Source organism: Chroicocephalus ridibundus, chromosome 3 (genome assembly GCF_963924245.1).
Source record: "Chroicocephalus ridibundus chromosome 3, bChrRid1.1, whole genome shotgun sequence".
NCBI classification, from domain to species: domain Eukaryota; kingdom Metazoa; phylum Chordata; class Aves; order Charadriiformes; family Laridae; genus Chroicocephalus; species Chroicocephalus ridibundus.
In genome coordinates, this window is record NC_086286.1 from 15,170,600 (window position 1) to 15,190,362 (window position 19,763).

Sequence of the window (19,763 nt, forward strand, 5' to 3'; positions counted from 1 at the left end):
GAATGCAGTTCTCATGGCTGTGTGAGCTACTGTCACATGCACAGCTTGTACACATTTCTCCAAGCAAAGTTTATATTTAGGGAACACAAAAACAACTCTCTGCTAGAAATGTATATGAGATGACATTTTATTATTATGCACAATTTGTATCATTCACAGCTTACTGGTCTGTAGTCCTAGAATGTAGTAGACATGTACAGAAGCAAACTTAAATGACTTTTCATTGACAGCGAAAATAAATCACATTTTAATGTTAAATCACACTATTCATTGCATCTCAGTAGACAGAAGGTACAGAATAAACAGTAATTCTCCCATAGTGAGAGCTCAAGGGTCTTCCACCCACATTTCCTGACTTAAATCTAAAGTGCCTGCCTCTAAGCCAAAGTCAAAAACCCACAGACAAAGCAACAACACAAAAAAGACCCAGGCAGGAAGGAAAGGTGAGAAAAAAGTACACAGCTGAAACAGCCACAGGTTTCAGACTTCCACAGATGTTGCTCTTTTTTATTTATTTTTTTTTAAACTCAGCAGCCTTTGAAAAGAAATAAATAGCATCACCAACAACTGTGTAGTTTTATATTTCAAGTCATGCATTAACTCCTACTTAAAAAAGTGGAAAGAAAACGAACAGAACTGAAATTTACTTAGATATAGTTACTTAGTATTCCATGACTCTCCTGAATTACTCACAGATTCAACATTTCAGTCTTTAAACCTATTTATTTCAATGATTTTTCTTGGTAGAGGCGTAATCAAATAATCAGAGAAGAACAGTAAAGACAATTGAGTAGCTAACAATAGTGTTTCAGTCTGCATGTATTAACAACGCTGCTTTTGCATATTTTTACCACAGCTTTGTTGGTTTGGGGTTTTTTTACGGCAAAACAATAGAAAGTCTAGTTGTTTCACAGAAGGTTCATGAGGGAATAATGCCACAGTCTTAAAGTACATACTTATGTGAGGTTTCACCACTCTGCATCTCCAACGGCTTTTGCGAAAACATGGTCTTTACCCTCAAAGGACATCACTCCATCTTTTAAGTAGAACTTCCATTTGTTCTTACTTCGATGTATCTGATGAAAAAAATAAATTAATGCCCCCCCCCGCCAAAAAATATTAGACCATCCATTTTTTTAAAGAAAAAGTTTTTAAGCATAACTTGGCTTACAAGCCTTGTTTTTCTTTTAAAATCCTGATAGCCTGAAACACTGCCACTGATCACACCACAGATATCCAATAGAGGCAGTAGATTTCAATTGTTTATAATGAATTCCCTGCCCTCTCAAAGGAACAGCCTCCTGAATCTTAGCACACATATAGCTTATCCCCCACCCCCAAAAAAAGGCACAAAGGCAGCTGTGTGGCAACTCAACACTGGCAAGAAAACAAGACAATAATGGAGTAATTTCATTTGTGTATCAGTCCCAAAATATACTGCATCTTGCAAACAAGTATGGCTTAACTGAAATGCAGTGGTTTCCTTCTCCCACGTGCACTGTAAAGCAATATTGTGTGCACAGAGACATTAGGATAAGGCTAAAAAACAGTAAAACTTTGCTCAAAAGCAAATACTGCCATACAAAACAGTAAGAAAGAATTTGCATAGTCTGTCTCTTTTTAAAGGCCTGAAGAAAGTTATTGTTTAATAGTAAAAGAAGGAATTTTAAACATTTCTAGAAGATGCCTTGGATTTTGAGCATCAGTCTATTTTCAAGTTCAGAAAGAGAAAGGAGGGGAAAACCAAAAGAAACAGGACAGTAATTTTGCCAACAGCATTATTTTATAGGTAACAAGGTAATCTAATGGAGAGCTGTTTCCATCTGCTTTCTACTAGGCCTACCTGTTTTATTAAATCTATATAGGAGAGGGGAAAGTTACCAACATCTTCCCCCAGCTCCTCTAACTGTTACTGTCTAATAACATCTGATCTTAAGTCTCCTACAGACATGTCCAGCACTGAACTACCTATCAGTTTTTAAAAATTTTCAAACCATTTTTCAGCTTATTGCAGACAAAAGTTGCTGCAGATAACAATATCCACTACCTATAGCATCTGTAACATCAAACTGAGTTACAAAGCTTCAAAACTTTGTGTACCTTTTCAATACAATATAGACACTGCAGCTCAGTTTCAGATGCATTTTCTACACACATCCCTGTAACTACATTTTACAAAATAACCAGTTTCAGAAACACTCAATCTGTTACACTTTAGTAAAGACAATTTTCTTAGCAACACAGACACCCTTATAGCAGGCTTCACTCAACACACACAAAAAAATTATCCCTAGTCACTTCTGAAAGAATAAAAGCCAAGGCACATTCTTAAGCAAACTATACACAATTTTTCCAATTTGTTTCAAAATAAAATATGCACTTTGTTTTGTCATCTTTCAAACTACTGACATGTAAGTGTCCAAAACCACTCCAGAGTTAGAAGTACTTAATTTGATCTTAAAGAGTTCAAAATAAGGTTGAATTTTAAACACTAAAATGAAGGAGGGCAAAATGGCCCTTAACAACTGTTCTGGTTTTTTAGACCTGACAGAATTCTAGTAGGAAAATCTCTCACTAAGCACTTCAGAGACAAAAAATCCAAAAGTGCACACACTCCTCTTTCTGTTACCCATTTCTAAAGTTTTAATTCATGGCTGAAAACGCATACACACATCCATGGAGCTGTTGATATTACTTAAAAGTTAAGGAAATGCATAAGCTTTTGGCAGCTTTACAAATCTTAGTTTTGCAAGATTTGGTCCCCTTTCCTTTTCCTTTAATAGGCCATTATGAACCCGTTGATTATCCTCATTTCAGAAAACAGCAAGTAAGTCTTCAGACTATTGTCACCTAAACACATAATTTAAACACTCAACTATTACATTAGATTTTCTTTAAAAGGCACTGACAGTAGACCAGACATGGATTTTCTGGAGATATTATTTAGAATGATTAAGGAACAAAGATAAAACTATATACTGTACCTTGTCATACTGACAAACTATCACATTGTCGGTGTCAAACAAGTCTGGAATGTCCTGTTCACTGACATCATCACCAGAATTTAAGGGGTCCTAGAGATTAAAATTTTATTTTATACATCTTTCAGAACAGCCTTGAATATACTTGTCATAAAACACATCTAGAACAATAAAGGTTACCGTTGCAAAAATCAAGACCTAGATGCTACGAGATCATGTTGCACAAAGCTTACTTATAAGCATCTTCACACACTTATGTTCTCGAAAACAAAAACACTCTAAACAAAAACACAGATCAAAAAGCAAGACTGCTAACTGACAAAGCTGACCCCAGTAACTATCAGCTGGTATTTATCTGAAGTCCAGATGCTATGAGTTGATTCTCTTATGAATCTCCAGGACACGAAAGAGCACATCTTTAAGAAAAGCCTTTTCCTAGGAAATACACGTACTTGTATCACATTGTTCTCTTCTCTGTCTAAACCCCTGTGGACCTTCAGAAGGACAACAAACCTAGATCTGCACCCCAATCTTACTTAAATAAAAAGCAGAACTCCATTCAACTGGGGTCAGCGCTTTGCCACAGAACTTTAACTCTGGTAATTAAGTATTTTAATTCATACAATTAACAAATGACTTCTCAACATCTCTTTCATTTGTCCACGCTCCTCATAACGTGCTCTCGAGTAGTTTCTCAGCAGTACCTCCTATCTCAAGAGGTATATAACTTAACTATGCATTCTCTGCATTAAACTTACAAGGAACTGTTTCTAGGTCCAACAATTCAACAGTGAAGATAGATACACTATTGTAATGTGTTTCACAAAGCTTAAAAGTAAATTACCTCCTCAACTATTTCTATTTGGGGCTCTTCATTATCACCACCACTGCTGCTAGACTCCGTGTTTGAAATACTGTCACATTCTTCATCATCGTCTTCCTCATCCTCATCCTCCAGAGCTTTTAGATCCTCTGATTCAATAAAGCCAATGAATTCATTCTCTTCCCTATCTTTTGTATGTGGTATTTCTTCCCTGGGAGAAACATCACCAGTACCATCTAGCTGAATTATGCCTTCAATGTCACTGCAGATATCCTTCTCTGACCGTAAATTAGATTCCATCTGCTCAGTAGGTTCCATCTGACAGGAATAAAAGAGACCAGAGACAGCCTGTGAATTAACACCACATAGGCTTTGTACTGAACAGTGAAAGCTGAGACTCTTGTTTAATAAAGCAATAAGACTGGGGCACTAAAATGAGAGTTTCAAGTCCTGGCCTACTTCTAAACCCTGAACACATTTGCAAATCTTGTTCTTACACCTAACCTTCAATGGAATCCATGACAAATATTCCCCAGCAATACAGAAAGTCATTTTCTTAGACTTTTCTTTAAACGCTATTGTATTCAAACAACTTTTTTTTTAAGAAAAAAAAAAAAAAAAGACGATCAAGTGGACCATTAGAATTTCTATTGCAAAGCAAACTCCAAAAACAAAACAAACAAAAAAAAGAAAAAAGGAAACAAGCTACTCCCCCACCCCAAAAAATAGCTTTTTTCATTTTTTAAATAAAAGTCAAGACTAACTCATCCCTCTCCCTCAACTCAATCAAAATGCTGTGTTTAAATAAGGTATAAAAAGCTGAAAGAGACAGTAAATATTTCAGTACGTCAAGTTAGTGTTCATAAAAGTGCTAGAATTCCTAAACAGATCATTCACAGGAGCATAAAAGGGCTTTAAGCTTTCAACCATCTTCGGTTTCTCATTAAATCTTTATTGTAGCATTTAATTCACATCCATATACACTTTCTAGTTAAAAAAAAATAACACTTTGTTTTGACCTTCCATTCTTACTACGGACAGACTTCACCATCCTGCCATCAAAGTTCCGATGAGCAATGTTAACATGCATTCTATTTACAGTCATTTGTCATTACTGTCATTAAATTTGCATTTAATAAATTTGCCTCGATCACATTCAAGCGCTACAACTCAAAGTCAGCAAGCCAGCCTTAACTTAAAACATCTGCAAACAATTTCTGGAACAAAACCTAGATGAGGTCAGGAAAGTGGCCTGTTAATTAAAATAATTTACGTTTTTCACACAGCTCTAGCTGAATTCTACTTTGTTCAGGAGAGAAATACATTTCCTTCCAGCAGATTTTCACTTATCAAATCAGACTTTTCATACTCAATATGCATTCTCAATTCAAGTTAAACGCTCTTCACACATTACAAATTAAAACTAATCCCAGCTGACACAGCAAAAGCAATTTGCCCATTAACTGGCCAGCATCCATATGCAGATTCAGTGCCAGAATGACAAGGAAGTTCTCAGAGGGTCATTCATGTCTGCTCAGTCACAAAAAACCCCAAAACTATTATCCCCCAAAATTAGTCAGTAAGTCTAAGAATAGATTCTATCCTTATGCTTTTAGCATTTTTTAGATTTACATTCTCTTCAATCCCAGTATTTCAGCAATATTTGTGACAAATTCTTAATGTAAAAATTAAGCGGTCAACCACCGCTATTCAAAACAAGCTCAAGAATGAACTTTAAAAGGATAATAATTTTTATTATTATAATTTAGAGGTGCTACTTGTCACTTACAGATGTGCTTGATCTTATGATACTTCAACCAACCATCTCCAACGGATGTATTTTCACCAGCTGAGAAATAAAAGGTCTTACCTTGTCAGAGGAAGCAATGCTGCCCTGATCTTTCAGAACGGTGCTGTCATCCAAACTTTTGCCTGTGATAATTAGGTCAATGATATCATCAGACACCTGCTGCTGCACCAACCCCTGAGGCTCAATGTCTAACTGCCCCTCCACATCCAGCATTAGACTGCTTGAGTTGTTTGCCAAGGATTCAGCAGGAGAAAACCCTTCAGAGGATTCTGGAGTAAACACAGCTGTGTGAAGACTGCCGTGCTGGGATTTTTCTGTTGAGTCTGCACACTGATTCAACACTGCATTAGTTGCAAGTTGCTGCTGACTCACAGAAGGCTGCTGGACCGATGTAGTATTAGCAGAGTTCTCCAGGTGTTTTTTTTCCACAACATTTGGTTGAAATAGCATGATCTGTTGGACAGCAGTCTCCTGAGGTTGCAGTGTTTCAGCAGCTGCCTGGGCAGAAGATGCATTCACCTGTGCAACACTGGCAATGCTGGCTTGCAGAACTGAAGGCTGCCCAAGGGACTGAAATATCTGCTGAACAGGATGATGTAGAACACTTGCATCTCCTGGGGCCTGTGTAACCATAACAGGCACATTTACCTTATAAAGCTGCCCTACAAAGGGAAGAGTTAAAAACTGCTTCAGTGGTTTAAACTACAGGTTCATCCAGGCCACTGTCCCGTTAGCACTAATAACCGATAGCAAACACTCAGGCAAACTATGAGAAACAGCATGTTTACAAAGCCGTACTTTCCCCAGGCACAATTTCGGCCTTTGAAAAGTAAGTGTTCAGAGGCTTTGTCAGTCAGAGCTTCCACCCATACTATCATGTTTAATACTTCTTTTTGGTTTTGGCCTCCACAATACCCTGTGGCAGTAAGTTCAATAGTTTAATTACATACTGGTTTGAAAAAAAGAAAAGAAAGAAAAGAAAAAAAAGAAAATCCTGGTTTGAATTTGTTTCCATGTCATTTCAGAAACTAAGGAATACAAGATGAAACAGTAAACTATTCCACAGCTACAGGGACAGTTCACTCCTTTAAGGACCTTTAGGTATCCCCTCTAAAAAAAAACCTGCCTAGTTTAGTTTAAAAAAAAAAAAAAAAAAAAAAAAAGAGACTCACAGTTTATCTATCTTCTCATTGTATGAAAACCACTCCAAATACTGAATCCTTAAAGTTATTATTATTAGTGTTAGAACTAAGATGCCAGAGCTAAGTTCCCAATTTCATTTAATGATTCTTTGCCCACACACATGCTTACACACGCAGAGTCACCAGCCTATAGGTCTCAAGACTTTAGGAATTATTCCTGAAATAGATACCTAGTGACATTAATTCTCATTAAAGAACAGCTGTTTGAGGAAAGAGTCAATCTATGAATGAAATAAGCCTTCTACTCATCGCACCCTAAGCAGTACATTTTTGTACAAGCAGTACAGGCAGTTTCATCAGCAAAAGAGTGTGACAAAAAGGTTAATGGATGGTTGGATTTTATTTGAATAAGAAATCAATTTGATCCTGAAGCACCAGGATGCCTTTACCTTTTTAAAACGTGGAAGACTGTCCCTCATATAGGAGAAGATACCTATGTCTGGTCTGACAAAGGAACACATTTGTGAGCAGTTGTAAAACAAAAAAAAGGCATCACCTGGCAGCCCACGTTAACTGATCTTGCAAGTGCACACAATTGACACACTAACTAATCAAGGTAATTATTTCCCCTATGCAGCAATTACAAACACAAACTACAAAGGAAGAGGAGGATAACTGGCTCTACCCACCTATATTTCACATTTGTTTTATCTACAGCGCTCAGGACCATCTTTCAATATCCACATGCAGTCAATGCAGTGTAACATTTCACATCTCCTCTGTAATCTTACCAGCTGCTGTCTGTAGCGTCACTCCAGCCGGCACATGTATAGGATAAGCAATACCCGAAGGGAGAGTAAGAGTTGCACCCGCTCGTGAAGCGCCCTAGAGACACAGGAGCTTTATTAAGAAATAGTTCATACTTTATCTCCTAGGGCCCTAAATGTCACACTAACGTATCCAGACAAAACATGAATGAGGGCCTTTTTGTGATCATCTTTACTAAAGAGTTGCTTCAGACTTTTGAGATTTAGACAGGTAAAGTGTGTTCTGTATTCACAGGATAATGACTTGCCATGTTTCCTATTTTCCAGTTATCACATTCTCTTTTTGTTAACAGAACACTTTCCTATCCCCGCTCAATGTACGCACCATCCAGAAAGGTATTTTTTCCCCATTCAGAGACACTTTCACCTAAGCTTTTGCATTACTCCACACAGCACAAACTCCTTGCCTGGGCCTATGAAGTCACTTCACATTCTCTTTTTCTCCGGGAAAGCAAAGAGTTGGACACACGGCTCCCTTTCAAACTAGCTGTTCCAGGGATATCCAAGTTTTAAATCAGGAAACTTGCATGTTACACAAACATCTTCCCAATATTATATTTCAGCTTGGCAAGCCAGTTAGCCTGAGGCTCAGGAGGCACTCAAAGTCATTAAGCTCTGACAATTAATAGCCCCTCCCCAAACAAATTTTTCCATGCCCAGAGTTCAGAACCTGTCAACCCTAAACACACTAATTCTCTTCTAGATGATTTCTATACCTCACAGAAAATGCTGCTCCCAGCTTCACTAGTGCTAACATTTCCCAATCATGCATTATTTTAACACCCAGTAATAAGAACAATTTTTAAAATGTTGTTATTAAATTGTTAATTTAATAAATGCACTGTAGATGTGCATTTCCACTATAATTCCATCCTATGGGCTAAATACAGGCAGCCATTTCTTCCAACACATTTCTGGTGGCACTGCTTGCAAAACCAACTGGTAGATCCCCATCCTTTTTCACTCCTCAAACAGCAGCAGCAGAGTTACAGCTCTCCCTCCACAGACTCTTAATTTTTGCATGGTTTTCATTTTTAAACAAAAAACCCCACAATCCACAGGGCTAGAAGCAAGTGAGTTTCTTCAGCTGTCGATTCTCTCAGCAGGACTCCTGCTCCCTTGACTACTATACCATATTGGACAGATGAAACTGTCATGAGAAATGCTACTTTTTCAGTCCCTAAATGCTGTCCTAGAGCATCTATACATGGAAAGTATTTAATACTTGCGTCCCCTTATGCCTATTAACAACTGACAAACTTAAATCATTTAGAACTCAGAATAATCAACATTGAAATAAAATGTCGCTACAGCTACATACCATGTCTGCTGCCGTGAAATGTGGAAAGCCTCTGCCAGTTGGGATGACTAAAGAAGCTATACGGGGGAAAAAAAAAGCCACTTTACAAAAACATGAATTTCTCAGACACAGCCAATCTTTCAGTAATTTACAGCAAGCACTGCTGAAACTAAAGCAATCTAACTTCAGTTCATACTTACTAGATCAATAAACAAGTAAGCACATCTAGATAAGGCTCTTGAATATGCTTCCTTTTATGTTCCTTCAAGCTTACGCTGTACTCATGGGGAGAGGTTATACCCTGAATTTATAAAACTTACATTTTGCTAAAAGCTGGTCTTCGAGATTGTTTTTTTGGTTTTAAAAATATTTCTATGTAACTATTTGATCTGTTTAAGCTGCACTGTAAAACTCAAGCATGCCATTTCTATTTATTACATCAACTAGGAGGACAGATGTGCGATGTTACTATATTAACATGACCAAAAACATAAGGTAAAATGTATTGCCTTGTCAACATGAGGAAAACATGCAAGTATTTTTCTGCACCAGAGCAAATCCAGTGGTGCCAACAGTAGGAACAGTAGGGTGGGATTTTAAAAAGCACTCAATACTGACTTCAGTGGAAGATAAGCCAAAAGAAAAACTTTCCCAGGCTTCAAGAAAAAAACAATTTAGGTAGCCCTAACTATTTGAAAGTCTCTAGCACTAGGACAATTCAAATCCCATTTAAAAAACAAAAAAACAACAACAAACAAAAGAAAAACACTTCACTGGCTTCAATAGATTATTTTGCCTTAATATTGCCCTTCCAAAACTTAGGAGTAACAAGGTAAAGCTCATTAAACATAAAGGCCCCAATAACAAATAAACGCAAAAGCATATTCCCTTTAACCACATGAAATAAATAAAAAAAAAAATCTGTCTCCAAAACCAGTCCATTCAACTATGAAGACTATAAAAAAACAGATGAGAAGTGCCTGCCCATCTTTGAAGTGTACTACAACACATATTTTCATTAAATTATCTCATATGGGGTTTTTTTGTCCTTTATGCAGAAATGTCCTAACGGCCTCTCACACTGGAAGAAGCCTCAGCTGAGCATTACACTCTACCATCACAGTCCCACAGCGCTCAGCTGGACTTAATTGAGAAGAATAGGTCTTGATACCAGAGTCTGTGTGAAAGTCAAGTATTTCTCTGCAATGACTGAAAGACAAACCAAAAAACTCACACTCTTCTGTTTGGGCCAGGGATTGCATTTTAACAAGCACAGAACCAGATTAAACTCCAACATGACAGTAGAGCTGTATGGCACACACATGCAATACAACCTTCACACACGTCAAGCCACACATGAAAAGGAGAAGTGAAAGCTTAACCCTACTGGTCAATTTGCAATTGAAGGGCTACGCTTCTGGACTGCAAAGAAGGCAGCTAAAATTCTCTTCACGTTTTGCTACTGGAAATAAGCAGCAGATCAAAACCATGGAGACATAACTGCATTAGTTTATCAAAGTTTAATTCATCCTTTATTGCTCAAATCCAGCTTTCAAACAATTACTGTTCCCCATCATGCTAGATATATACATCAGCATCACAAACCAAGATTATTGCAGCACTCTCAAGTCTTCCAAAAAGATTCCTGAAACACTGAGCTATTCTTAAAGTGTATCTGCTGTGTTCCGTAACATCTGACCTGCTGAAGCCTGCAGAACACGGTGAAAATTGTGCGGCAACTGCAGGGTAAACTGTGGAGAATGGTGGCTATGTCTGAAGAAGCCTTCTGTTGCTTTAGACTGCATCACCTTGGTTTCCCAAAGCTGTAGAAAGATTATTATTAAGGTCAGCAGATATCAGCTTTAAAAACAAACCACATCTAAAATGATAAGAATGTATTCCTAGTTATTCCAAGAGTAAATTGACTGGTTCTATCCAATAAACACGGTAAACCATCCACTACTGAATTTTGACTTCCAGCAGCCCAACAGATCATTTGCAGGATATTTGAAATTCTAAGTTAGGGCAAAATTTTGTATGTTTTGGAGGGCAAAGAAACAGAGAGGAACCTCACTGCAAAAGAAAAAAAATACACAACTTTTATTAATGCAGGGGAACCCAACAAACCTGCTTCAAGTCTTTCAGAACCTGTTCCTCTACACCTTCTTCTGCAAAGAGCTCCCGCACACCTTCAATCACATCTTCAATAATAGACTTGTATAGTTTAGGCTATATATTAAAAAGAGAGGAAAAAAATCAAGTTCAGAGGAACATTAAGTCATTTGAAATGATAGCACAAAGTCTAATTTGGCTGCATAAACTACTGTAACAAACTGAACAGCGTGAAGAGACCAGTGTACTAAACAGAATGCTCAAGTCCAAAGGTTTGCAAGTCCACCAGATCTGGAAGTCCATTCACTCTTCTAATTCTGATATCCCTGGGAACAGACATCCCTGGAAAAATACTGGATTCGAGCCTCAAAATACTGGTTTCTGCAGGCTACAGAAATGCTTAAGAAAATCCCAGAAACATTACAAAAACAATTACTGTGCTGTATTTTCAAACAAGCCTGTCTAAAATGTCAATTTAAAACTGACATTTACCACTTGGTATCATTCCAGTGTCATCGCCCCTAACTTAAAGGCAAACAAACAAACAAACAATACAAGCTACTAAAAATGAGATGAGCCAATTCTATCAGAAGCATAACATAAGTAACTTGCAAGAAATAACAGAGATTTTTTTTTTCTTTGTGGTAATAGTGTGATGTTGTATAGTAGTTTAGCTAGGGAAATTTTAACACCATAGTTATCAATACATATCATTCATCTTGCATTATAACAGAACTCCAACACAACATTTTATTCCTTCTTCTGCCTATGCCAGTGACTAAATCCTAATCCTCCAGTCAGACCAGGGCAACAGACACACATAAGCTTCAAGACTCAACCATTCAAATACAAATGCAAGATAATAAGCTTTTAGCAATTTAAAGCTTATCAATCTTGACTATCATTACCACCAGTACAGCCTATACAAGGTGAAAAATGAAGCTGAGAAGATTCTGCGATATTAATTTACGTTTTTCGAACAACATCAAATTAGCATTTTACTGCTCTAAAGTTGTTCTAAACTGCAGACAATAAACAATTTGTTTTAAAAAAACCTAGAAGTTATTAAGAAGTAAAAAGTTACACTTTTCGCAAAAAAGCTATCAGCACAACATAGCAGTACTTTAAAATAACCATACTCATGTATGATTTCTTACGGGAGGTTAGAGATCTACAAGAATTTCCCCAGCTCATTTCAGGATACTAAGGAAAAAAAAATAAAAATATTTTACTCCTATACCACTACACTAAAAGATGTCGACTAGCCCATACGTCAAATGCTTTGCCTTCATTGTTAACCCAGAACAGAAACTGAATTTAAGTCATTCAACAGACCTATTCCTCTCCCCCAGGACTGCCAAGCTACATTGCATTGAGTTTTACAATAAGTACAAATATTTATTATGCTATCTAAAAACTGTACATAGCAACAGTGAAACTCAAGCACTGCATGCTTCTAAATTAGAGAAAAACGGTTACAGTGCAGACATTGCTGTACGCCAGTTTTACCCCCTCGCACACAGGCACTCCTTTGCCAGAACTGGCCCATCTATACTGGAAACACCCAGCGCCATGAACAGGGAAAACTCTGGTTTTCTTTGTATACGGTGGGGTGGCGGGGAGGGACGGATCAACACCCCACTCCAGCAAAGCCAAAACCACATCTTAAAAATGAAGCCCCCAGGGCTTCCCCCGGGATTACTGTAATCTGAAGGACCCTCTGAAGTCCCACATAAGGAGGGGCAGCAGCAGATGAAACACAGAGGGGAATAAAAACCACCACCTTTCTCCCTGGCACCACTGAGCTTACACTGCAGCCCTCCACAGCCTGCAGGTGCGGGCCACTGGCTCACACCAAACCCCAACACCACGCTTTTGCCCACAAAACCACTTTTTTTAACGAACCCTCCCTCAAAATAACGGCTTTCGAAGCCACCCTTGGCCTTCCCGCGCCAGGGTGCGGCCGTCGGGCCCCAGCGATTCTCCCGGACACTCCGGGCGGCAGCACTGCCTCACGCCGGACCCGGGGAGGGGGAGGCGATTTCCATCCCCTCCTTCCCTCCCTGCAGCGCGGAGGGTCGGTCAGCCAGACACCCCCCCACACCCCGGGCTTTCCGCAGCCCCCGAGCCCGGCTACGCGCTGCGGGGTCGGGACCAGGCCCGGCTTCGCAGCCGCCGCTGCCCCTCACCACAGGGTTAGCGTGAGCCATGGCGGCGGCCGCCATGATCCCGCCCTCCCACCTTAAGGCGGCGTTGCCATGGCGACGCGGCCGGCCCGCCCGGACCCTCCTCCGCCTTACCCCCGGCGGGCTCCCCCTTTGCTTTCCCGTCCCTGAAACACACACACACACACAGCGGGGCGTAACCGGGCGCTGGTGACTGAACCCGGGTTTCTTCTTTCAGCTCCCAAGACCAAACAGCCGGGCCCGCCGCCCCCTCACCAAGCGCATGGTCGCCGAGGGGCCCGGTGTGGCGTTGGGAGCCTGAGCTCTGGCCTGGAACTTCAGGCTTTGTGTGGAGAACCACCCCGTAGTGCGAAAACATACCTAGGAAAGCTGGCGACAAAAGCATATTATTTAGCTCTATTAAACTCCGAAGTCGTTATTACCTCTTAAACGGGGAGATAGCTGAAGCCACCAGTTAAGTAGCGGCAATCTGGTACAACTACTCAAATTATTGCTTACATTTGCAGCAATCTGTTCATATGTTAATACAGAGATTTACCAATTTAGCAGTTACTCATCTGGAAAAATGTTCATTAATCTCATATATGTAGGAGAAATACATACTTTGGTCTTTGTACACCAGCGTGTGCGTGGATCGGTGTTAGCCTTGTGATTCTAAGAACCTAGAAACATCATTTCTTTTTCCTTTCTTTTTTCCTTTCTGTTTGTAGGTAGCAACGTAGTTACAGTGGTATTTGGCTTGTGAAGAGGAGACTCACCCGTTAAGCTTTAATTTTTAAGGCTGGCTGACTTACACATGCTGAAAAATGAAAAGATTTTAATGAAAATACTGACAGACCCATAATTATCTAGCTAGACTAACACCTACAATAAAAAAAAAAAGAAGCAACATCCATAATAATATTGTAAGTTGCATTTTCATGATTGAGACAAATGCAATTTGCTATTGAAGTAATTTTGCTCTGCAACAAAATATGTTTAATGACACTGTCTGGGTCTTGAATTAAGCAGCAATTGCATATTCAGCTGTTCTGTATGCCCTGCATCATCACGAGGAAAAGGCGAGACGTGTTGCTTTGCTTATAGAATAATTTAAATAATAAAACGTATTTTTTTAACGCACAGCGCTCATTCGAAACTGTCTGGGATAGTGCATAGAGCATCATTATTCTTCTCCTGTCCGGTTGGTCCTGTCGTGTTAGCGGAGATAGCGGGAAGAAGTTGCAGCCTTTAGGGTATCTCTGGGCCCTGAAGGTCGCAGATGGTGATCCTGCAGCTGGCTGTGACTTGTTCCTGAGGCACATAAACCTGATGCAGAGCCATCTATCTGCCAGCACACTGCACAGCAGCTGTAGAAAGGTGAAAGTGCAGAAAGATTTATAAATTAGTTCCCTGCTTTCTACCACCCTTTGTTTATCTGTGGATTACCAAATGCCTTGAAATTGGAACAAATTGCATGCCTAACTTCAAAAAGAAAGAGAGGCTGGGGAGCTTGATACCAAAGGACTTCTCAGCTGTCTCGGTGTCTGGGTTACCTGGGCTATGTCCACATGAAAATTTGCAGACCAAAGCAAATGCTCTTCACTTGCACTTGAGGTTGACAGTGTGTCTCTGTATTTGCACATACCCAGCACGTCCCACCAGCACAGGGCACTGTGGGCATACCCCGTGTGTTGTAAATTATACCCTTTGTATTGCCAGTGAATACCAAAGCTCCATCACCAAGGTCATCATGTCAGCTCCCTTCATGAAAGGGACAACAGACTAAGCCTTCTGGTGGGGTACACAGCTCTCACTGGGTAGAAAGTAAAAACTGGGGTAGAAAGTAAAAACTGGGAGTTGCCATCCCTGGAGGTATTTAAAAGCCATGTAGATGTGGTGCTGAGGGACATGGTTTAGTGTTAGACTTGGCAGTGTTAGGTTAACAGTTGGACTTGATGTTCTTAAACGTCTCTTCCAACCAAAACCATTCTATGATTCTATTCTAACTTTCCAAACTGCACCGGGAGATTGTAGTGGGAGCTTCCTGCTAACCAGGGCACTTACACTTTCATCTGAGGTCTTTTATAAATTCCTAGAGAAGGTGTCTTTTCATCCAAGCACTGCAAGCAGCGTGCCCATTGAACAGCAGGAGAAAGCCTGGTATACATTGCAAATATTAAATCGTCTCTGAGCGAGAAAAAACTATAAAAATATCTGTGAATAGCATTACTCATACTGACTGGCTAGCTTTGATATTGGTGATCTTAACCTAATACCAGCATCCTGCAGCATTAAGTGCAACCCTGTAGTGATTTTCATGCTTATGGATTTTGTTAACACTTAACCCCACTTTTAAGAGAAGAAACTGAGGCACAAACACACCAAATATCTTGCCCAAGCTCACAAATGGCAGTCGGGAACAGTATCCAGGTTTCATCAGTCTTGGTTCAGCTTCTGATCCAGCTCTCCCCACTGCGGTCTATTTAACAGCTCACAAGAGTTTTAGAAGTCAGGCTATCGAAAAGATTAGCATGCTGTTCAAACCCTCCTGTTTTTTCAGGGTTTTTGTCAGCATTTGGGATAGTGTTGCTTAAGGGCACCTCAAACATCCGTTTACTGGACAGGTTTTAATTTGTAATTATTTATACTCCTCTTGGTACATGATGTCTAGAGAAGATTTATTTTTGGATGATGAATCTTTATTAATCATAAAAAAAAAAAAAAATTACCGTTTCCAAATCCCTTCCCTCTGGAAACCGAGAGCCCTCAGCAAACTCAGATGCTTGGTAATGAATGCCCTCTTCTGTTTAAATCCAGCATTGCTGCTGGAGAGGAAAACGGCTGCTCAACCGCAAGACTGCAGAATTCTTTCTCAAGGCATATTTTACAAATACCAGCTTGCCCTTCTTTCCAATTAAAGTAATCATTCTTAGGAGGAACCGATTGCAGAATCCAGGCAGTCCTCATGGAGATGCCTTGACATGGGCAGAACTGTAATTCCATTTTAAAGGTATACTCTAACATGTTCTCTTTTGTTTTCAGCTGTTGATTCACAGATACATAGCGCTCTAGTCTCATAACCAATTTTATTAACAGTGTGATTTTGTTATAAGCTCCGTCATTTCCATCAGAGTTCTGAGACAGGTAACACTGGGACCTATGATTTGTTCCTCTTTCATTTGTCATGTGTGACTCCTGTTTCTTCAAGGGCCTCTTCTTTTCTCCTTTTTTACCTGATTTAAACCACTTTATCAGAGGAACTGTAGAAAGAGCTGTCCCTTAATTCAATTTAATGACAAATTTTCAGGGTATCAGGTGGCATAAGAAGGGCTATATAAAAATGGCACTCCCGATGGATTGAATCCACTGAATAGCACTGTGTATCTCAGCTCCTTGATAAGCCCAGAGGCTTGTGTCGTATGAGTAAGCCTAATTGAGGATGAAATAAGCCATGCCTTTCCTAAATATTCACCCTGATACATACGCCTTATGTGGAGAGAAAGCATCAAAGGGAAACAGCAGCCACCAGTCACTCCGCTGTCCTTATTCTTGTCCCTGCTTTCTGCCACACTCCTGCTGATGCCTTGCTGATGCCTGTCTTCTGTTCCCTCACCTCCTTTGCCGTCTGTCTTGTTTCCATGGGTATGGCGTATGGATGTTTACAGCACCCTCTTTCCTCAGAGAGACCCCAACCTCCCACCCTGTGTCCCCAAGAAAAGACCCATTCCAGCTCCTTCCCCTTTTGCCTACTGCCTTTGCCTTCATCCCTTCCCTGCCATCTTGTTTTACCCCCTTCATCAGTGGTTGAAATCCCACCCCCTCCATGCCTGTTTATAATTGCCACTTCCCTGCTCCTGGGCTCCTTGGCTCCAGTGGAGAGGGACGAGCTACAGGGGGGTGCAGAACCCCACGGAGGCAGGGTGCAGCAGGAGGGTACATCCCAGAAACATCATTTCTCCTTAGCTGAATGAGCTGCTGGAAGTTCACAGTCGAGCAGACGATTGCAGAAGTGCAGCAGTTTTAGTGCGAAGTTAAGTAAGAGCAGAGCAGCATGTTTTGGTAAGGCCGACTTTCTCTGTCTTACCTTGCACTCAGTAATTTGAAGAGGAGTAGAGCTGAGCGACCACAGTGGACCCTTTCACCAGCAGTGGATTTTGCAGCACCAACCATACCACCAAAATCATCGGGCAAGTGACTTTGACAGACAGGTTGAGGTATGGTTTAGCAGTCAGGTTTTTTGCCTAGTTGATGCTTAACTCTGCTAAAGAATGACTCAGATGTATGGAGACTAACCTGCATTGCCATATTGGGTCTTGGAAGTATCTTGAGGCCCCAATATTTGCTCAAGGTCATCTCCCTGAGTTTCTCTTTCAGACCAAGCATGGTTGGGCTCCTGCTGTCCTAATACTTGACTATACGCACCTTTTTGCTCTTCCCTTTTTTTTTTTTTCCCACCTCTACTTTTGTGTAGATCTATCTACTGCACACCCCTTTTGACAATATTAACCACACAATTAGCAGCAAAAATATTCAGTAACTTGTTCTCAGGGCTCTGTGGAAACAGTTTCAATTAGCATGCTGTGGCTTTCCGTGAAGGGGACTAAAACATCCTTCCACCTTTTCTCTCCAGGCAGTGGGTGGCTCCCACGATTTCAGATGAACTGTCATCTAAATCCTGCTGTCAGTATTTATATTTAGACAGTAAAATCTACTCAACGTTACCAATGACTTTACAGACGAAGGTCCCTCCACAGAGAGAAGTCCAACAAGGTTACAGCAGTAGCACACCTCTGGGTATCATCGGGAAAATACCTGTGTTCTCACTTTAAATACTCCCTGTTCCCCTGCTGGGTTTTATTTGATATTTTCATTGCATCTCCTATAGCATGACTGTGTCGTTAGTCCCTTAAATGAGCAAGATTTCCCAGTCCAGGAAGACAGGTTGCCATTACCAACATCTGTACAGATGTGATGCAGGGATGCTCAAGACAGATTGAGCAAGTTCCTCCGCTTGGTGCGTAATGGCAACATGAATTCTATGAAAGAGGGGCCAGCTGCATGGCGCGGTGCTGCCCCGAGCTGTGGCACGCCACAAGCTTGTTCAGGTAGGGCACCTCTCAGTCTCACAGCCACCTTGCTGCGTCTCCAGTGGCTCTGCCCATGTCCTCCCTTCTTCAGCTGCTCCCAACTCCTCCTCGTCCCCACCCAAGGAGGGCATTCAGTTCATTTCCCCCTCCAGCAGCTACTCACAGCTTCGTTCTTGATACCTTCCCTTGAAGGCACTTCTCTGCATGAAGTTCCTTGCTGCTTTTCTATTTCAATCCCCTTTATAGGTAAACTTTTCCCCTTGACTTAGAGAGGCATCAGTTCTCCTTAGCCCTTCCAAACAAGCTCTGCCCACCGCCCTTTCCTTCTGCCACCTCCCTGCTCGCTCCCTCCCTCCTCCCTCTTGCCTCCACCACTGGTCACTCATCGTGGGTCTCCTCCGCTCCCAGCATGTCCCCACCTCTGATTTTTTTCCCCCCTCGAACTTTTATTGAATATGGAAATGGAAGTGAAAGTTCTATATCAAACAAAAAAGACCATCACAATGCAAGGTAATGCTAGATTGTACCTACCCACAACCAGAAATATCTAATCCCGCTGGGTTTTGTGGAATGGCAAAGCGAAATTTGAGCCGATGCTTTTTCTTTTATTTCTATCAGTAAGGCTTCGGCAGGGAGCGTGAACATCACTTACAACGTGTTGTGATTGTTACTGTGAAAAAATTACAGGTTGTTTTTACTAAGGGAAGAACAGGGATATAAAATAGCACATAGCAGGCATAGCACATATTAGGAAATTGTCCCAAAAATAAATGCTTTCATGTTTTCACTTGTATTCTAGCAATTTACCATCTCAGTTTTTTCAGGTACCTGAATCATATTGTTCACTGATACTTTTAAACATTGCAAACTGTTTAGGCTCTGGAAGGGGACTATACTTCTGCTTTCCATTTGCAGGTGCTCACTGAAGGACAGAATACCAATGAAGTGAAAATGGATGTTAACTGTGTTTCCCAGTGTTTCACAGAATAGCCGACTGGTTTGCTACAGAAACAACAGCATAGGACAAGTGACATTGTTATTATACACTTTAAGCTCATTCTTTGAATGCTGCCCAACAAACCTCTACCTTATTCCCATATTTCCCCCCCCACCCCGAGGTTTCACCATTTCCCTAGTAACAGCTCATTTCAAGAACAGACTTTGACATTTGTGAAAGTCTTAAACAGTTGTCGCTACATTATATTCAAATATTCCAGAGAGATCAGGGGAAGTACTCAATAGGAAAAAACACAGAATTCTTTGGCTTACTATTGTTATGCAAATAAGGCAGGAAAAGGGCCTGCCATAAATGACCATTAATGGAATATAGTGCGTCGTTCAGCTTTCTGCAATTAGCTTTATCTAAGACGAGGAGTGATCTCCCCCACTCACACACAGAGTAGAACTGCTCTTTCTAATAAGCTACAATACCTATTAATACGAGATCCACCAGTTAATTATAGTAAATGTAAAACAAGCTTGATAAATTTCTAGTAAAGGGACAAGAAACTGC

The 19,763-nt window shown here is 40.4% G+C and overlaps 1 protein-coding gene across 1 annotated transcript; it reads right to left on the minus strand.

Annotated features, from left to right (window-relative positions):
* Positions 1-928: 928 nt before the first annotated feature.
* GTF2A1L (general transcription factor IIA subunit 1 like) lies at positions 929-13,205 on the minus strand. Its single transcript, XM_063328102.1, has 9 exons — positions 13,185-13,205; positions 11,011-11,112; positions 10,583-10,706; positions 8,905-8,960; positions 7,548-7,641; positions 5,675-6,276; positions 3,826-4,122; positions 2,985-3,074; positions 929-1,076 (listed from the first exon to the last, which is right to left on the minus strand). The coding sequence occupies exons 1-9, from the start codon at positions 13,203-13,205 to the stop codon at positions 969-971; spliced, it is 1,494 nt and encodes a 497-aa protein (XP_063184172.1). The 3' UTR covers positions 929-968.
* Positions 13,206-19,763: the final 6,558 nt, after the last annotated feature.

Excerpts from the sequence above, each read along its gene's own strand:
- GTF2A1L (XM_063328102.1), bottom strand. The coding sequence starts at position 13,205 with ATGGCTCACGCTAACCCTGTG. Across the intron at positions 10,707-11,010 it reads TTCTGAAAGACTTGAAGCAG|CTTTGGGAAACCAAGGTGAT; the intron begins GTTTGTTGGGTT and ends ATCTTTCTACAG. Across the intron at positions 4,123-5,674 it reads GCATTGCTTCCTCTGACAAG|ATGGAACCTACTGAGCAGAT; the intron begins GTAAGACCTTTT and ends TATTCCTGTCAG.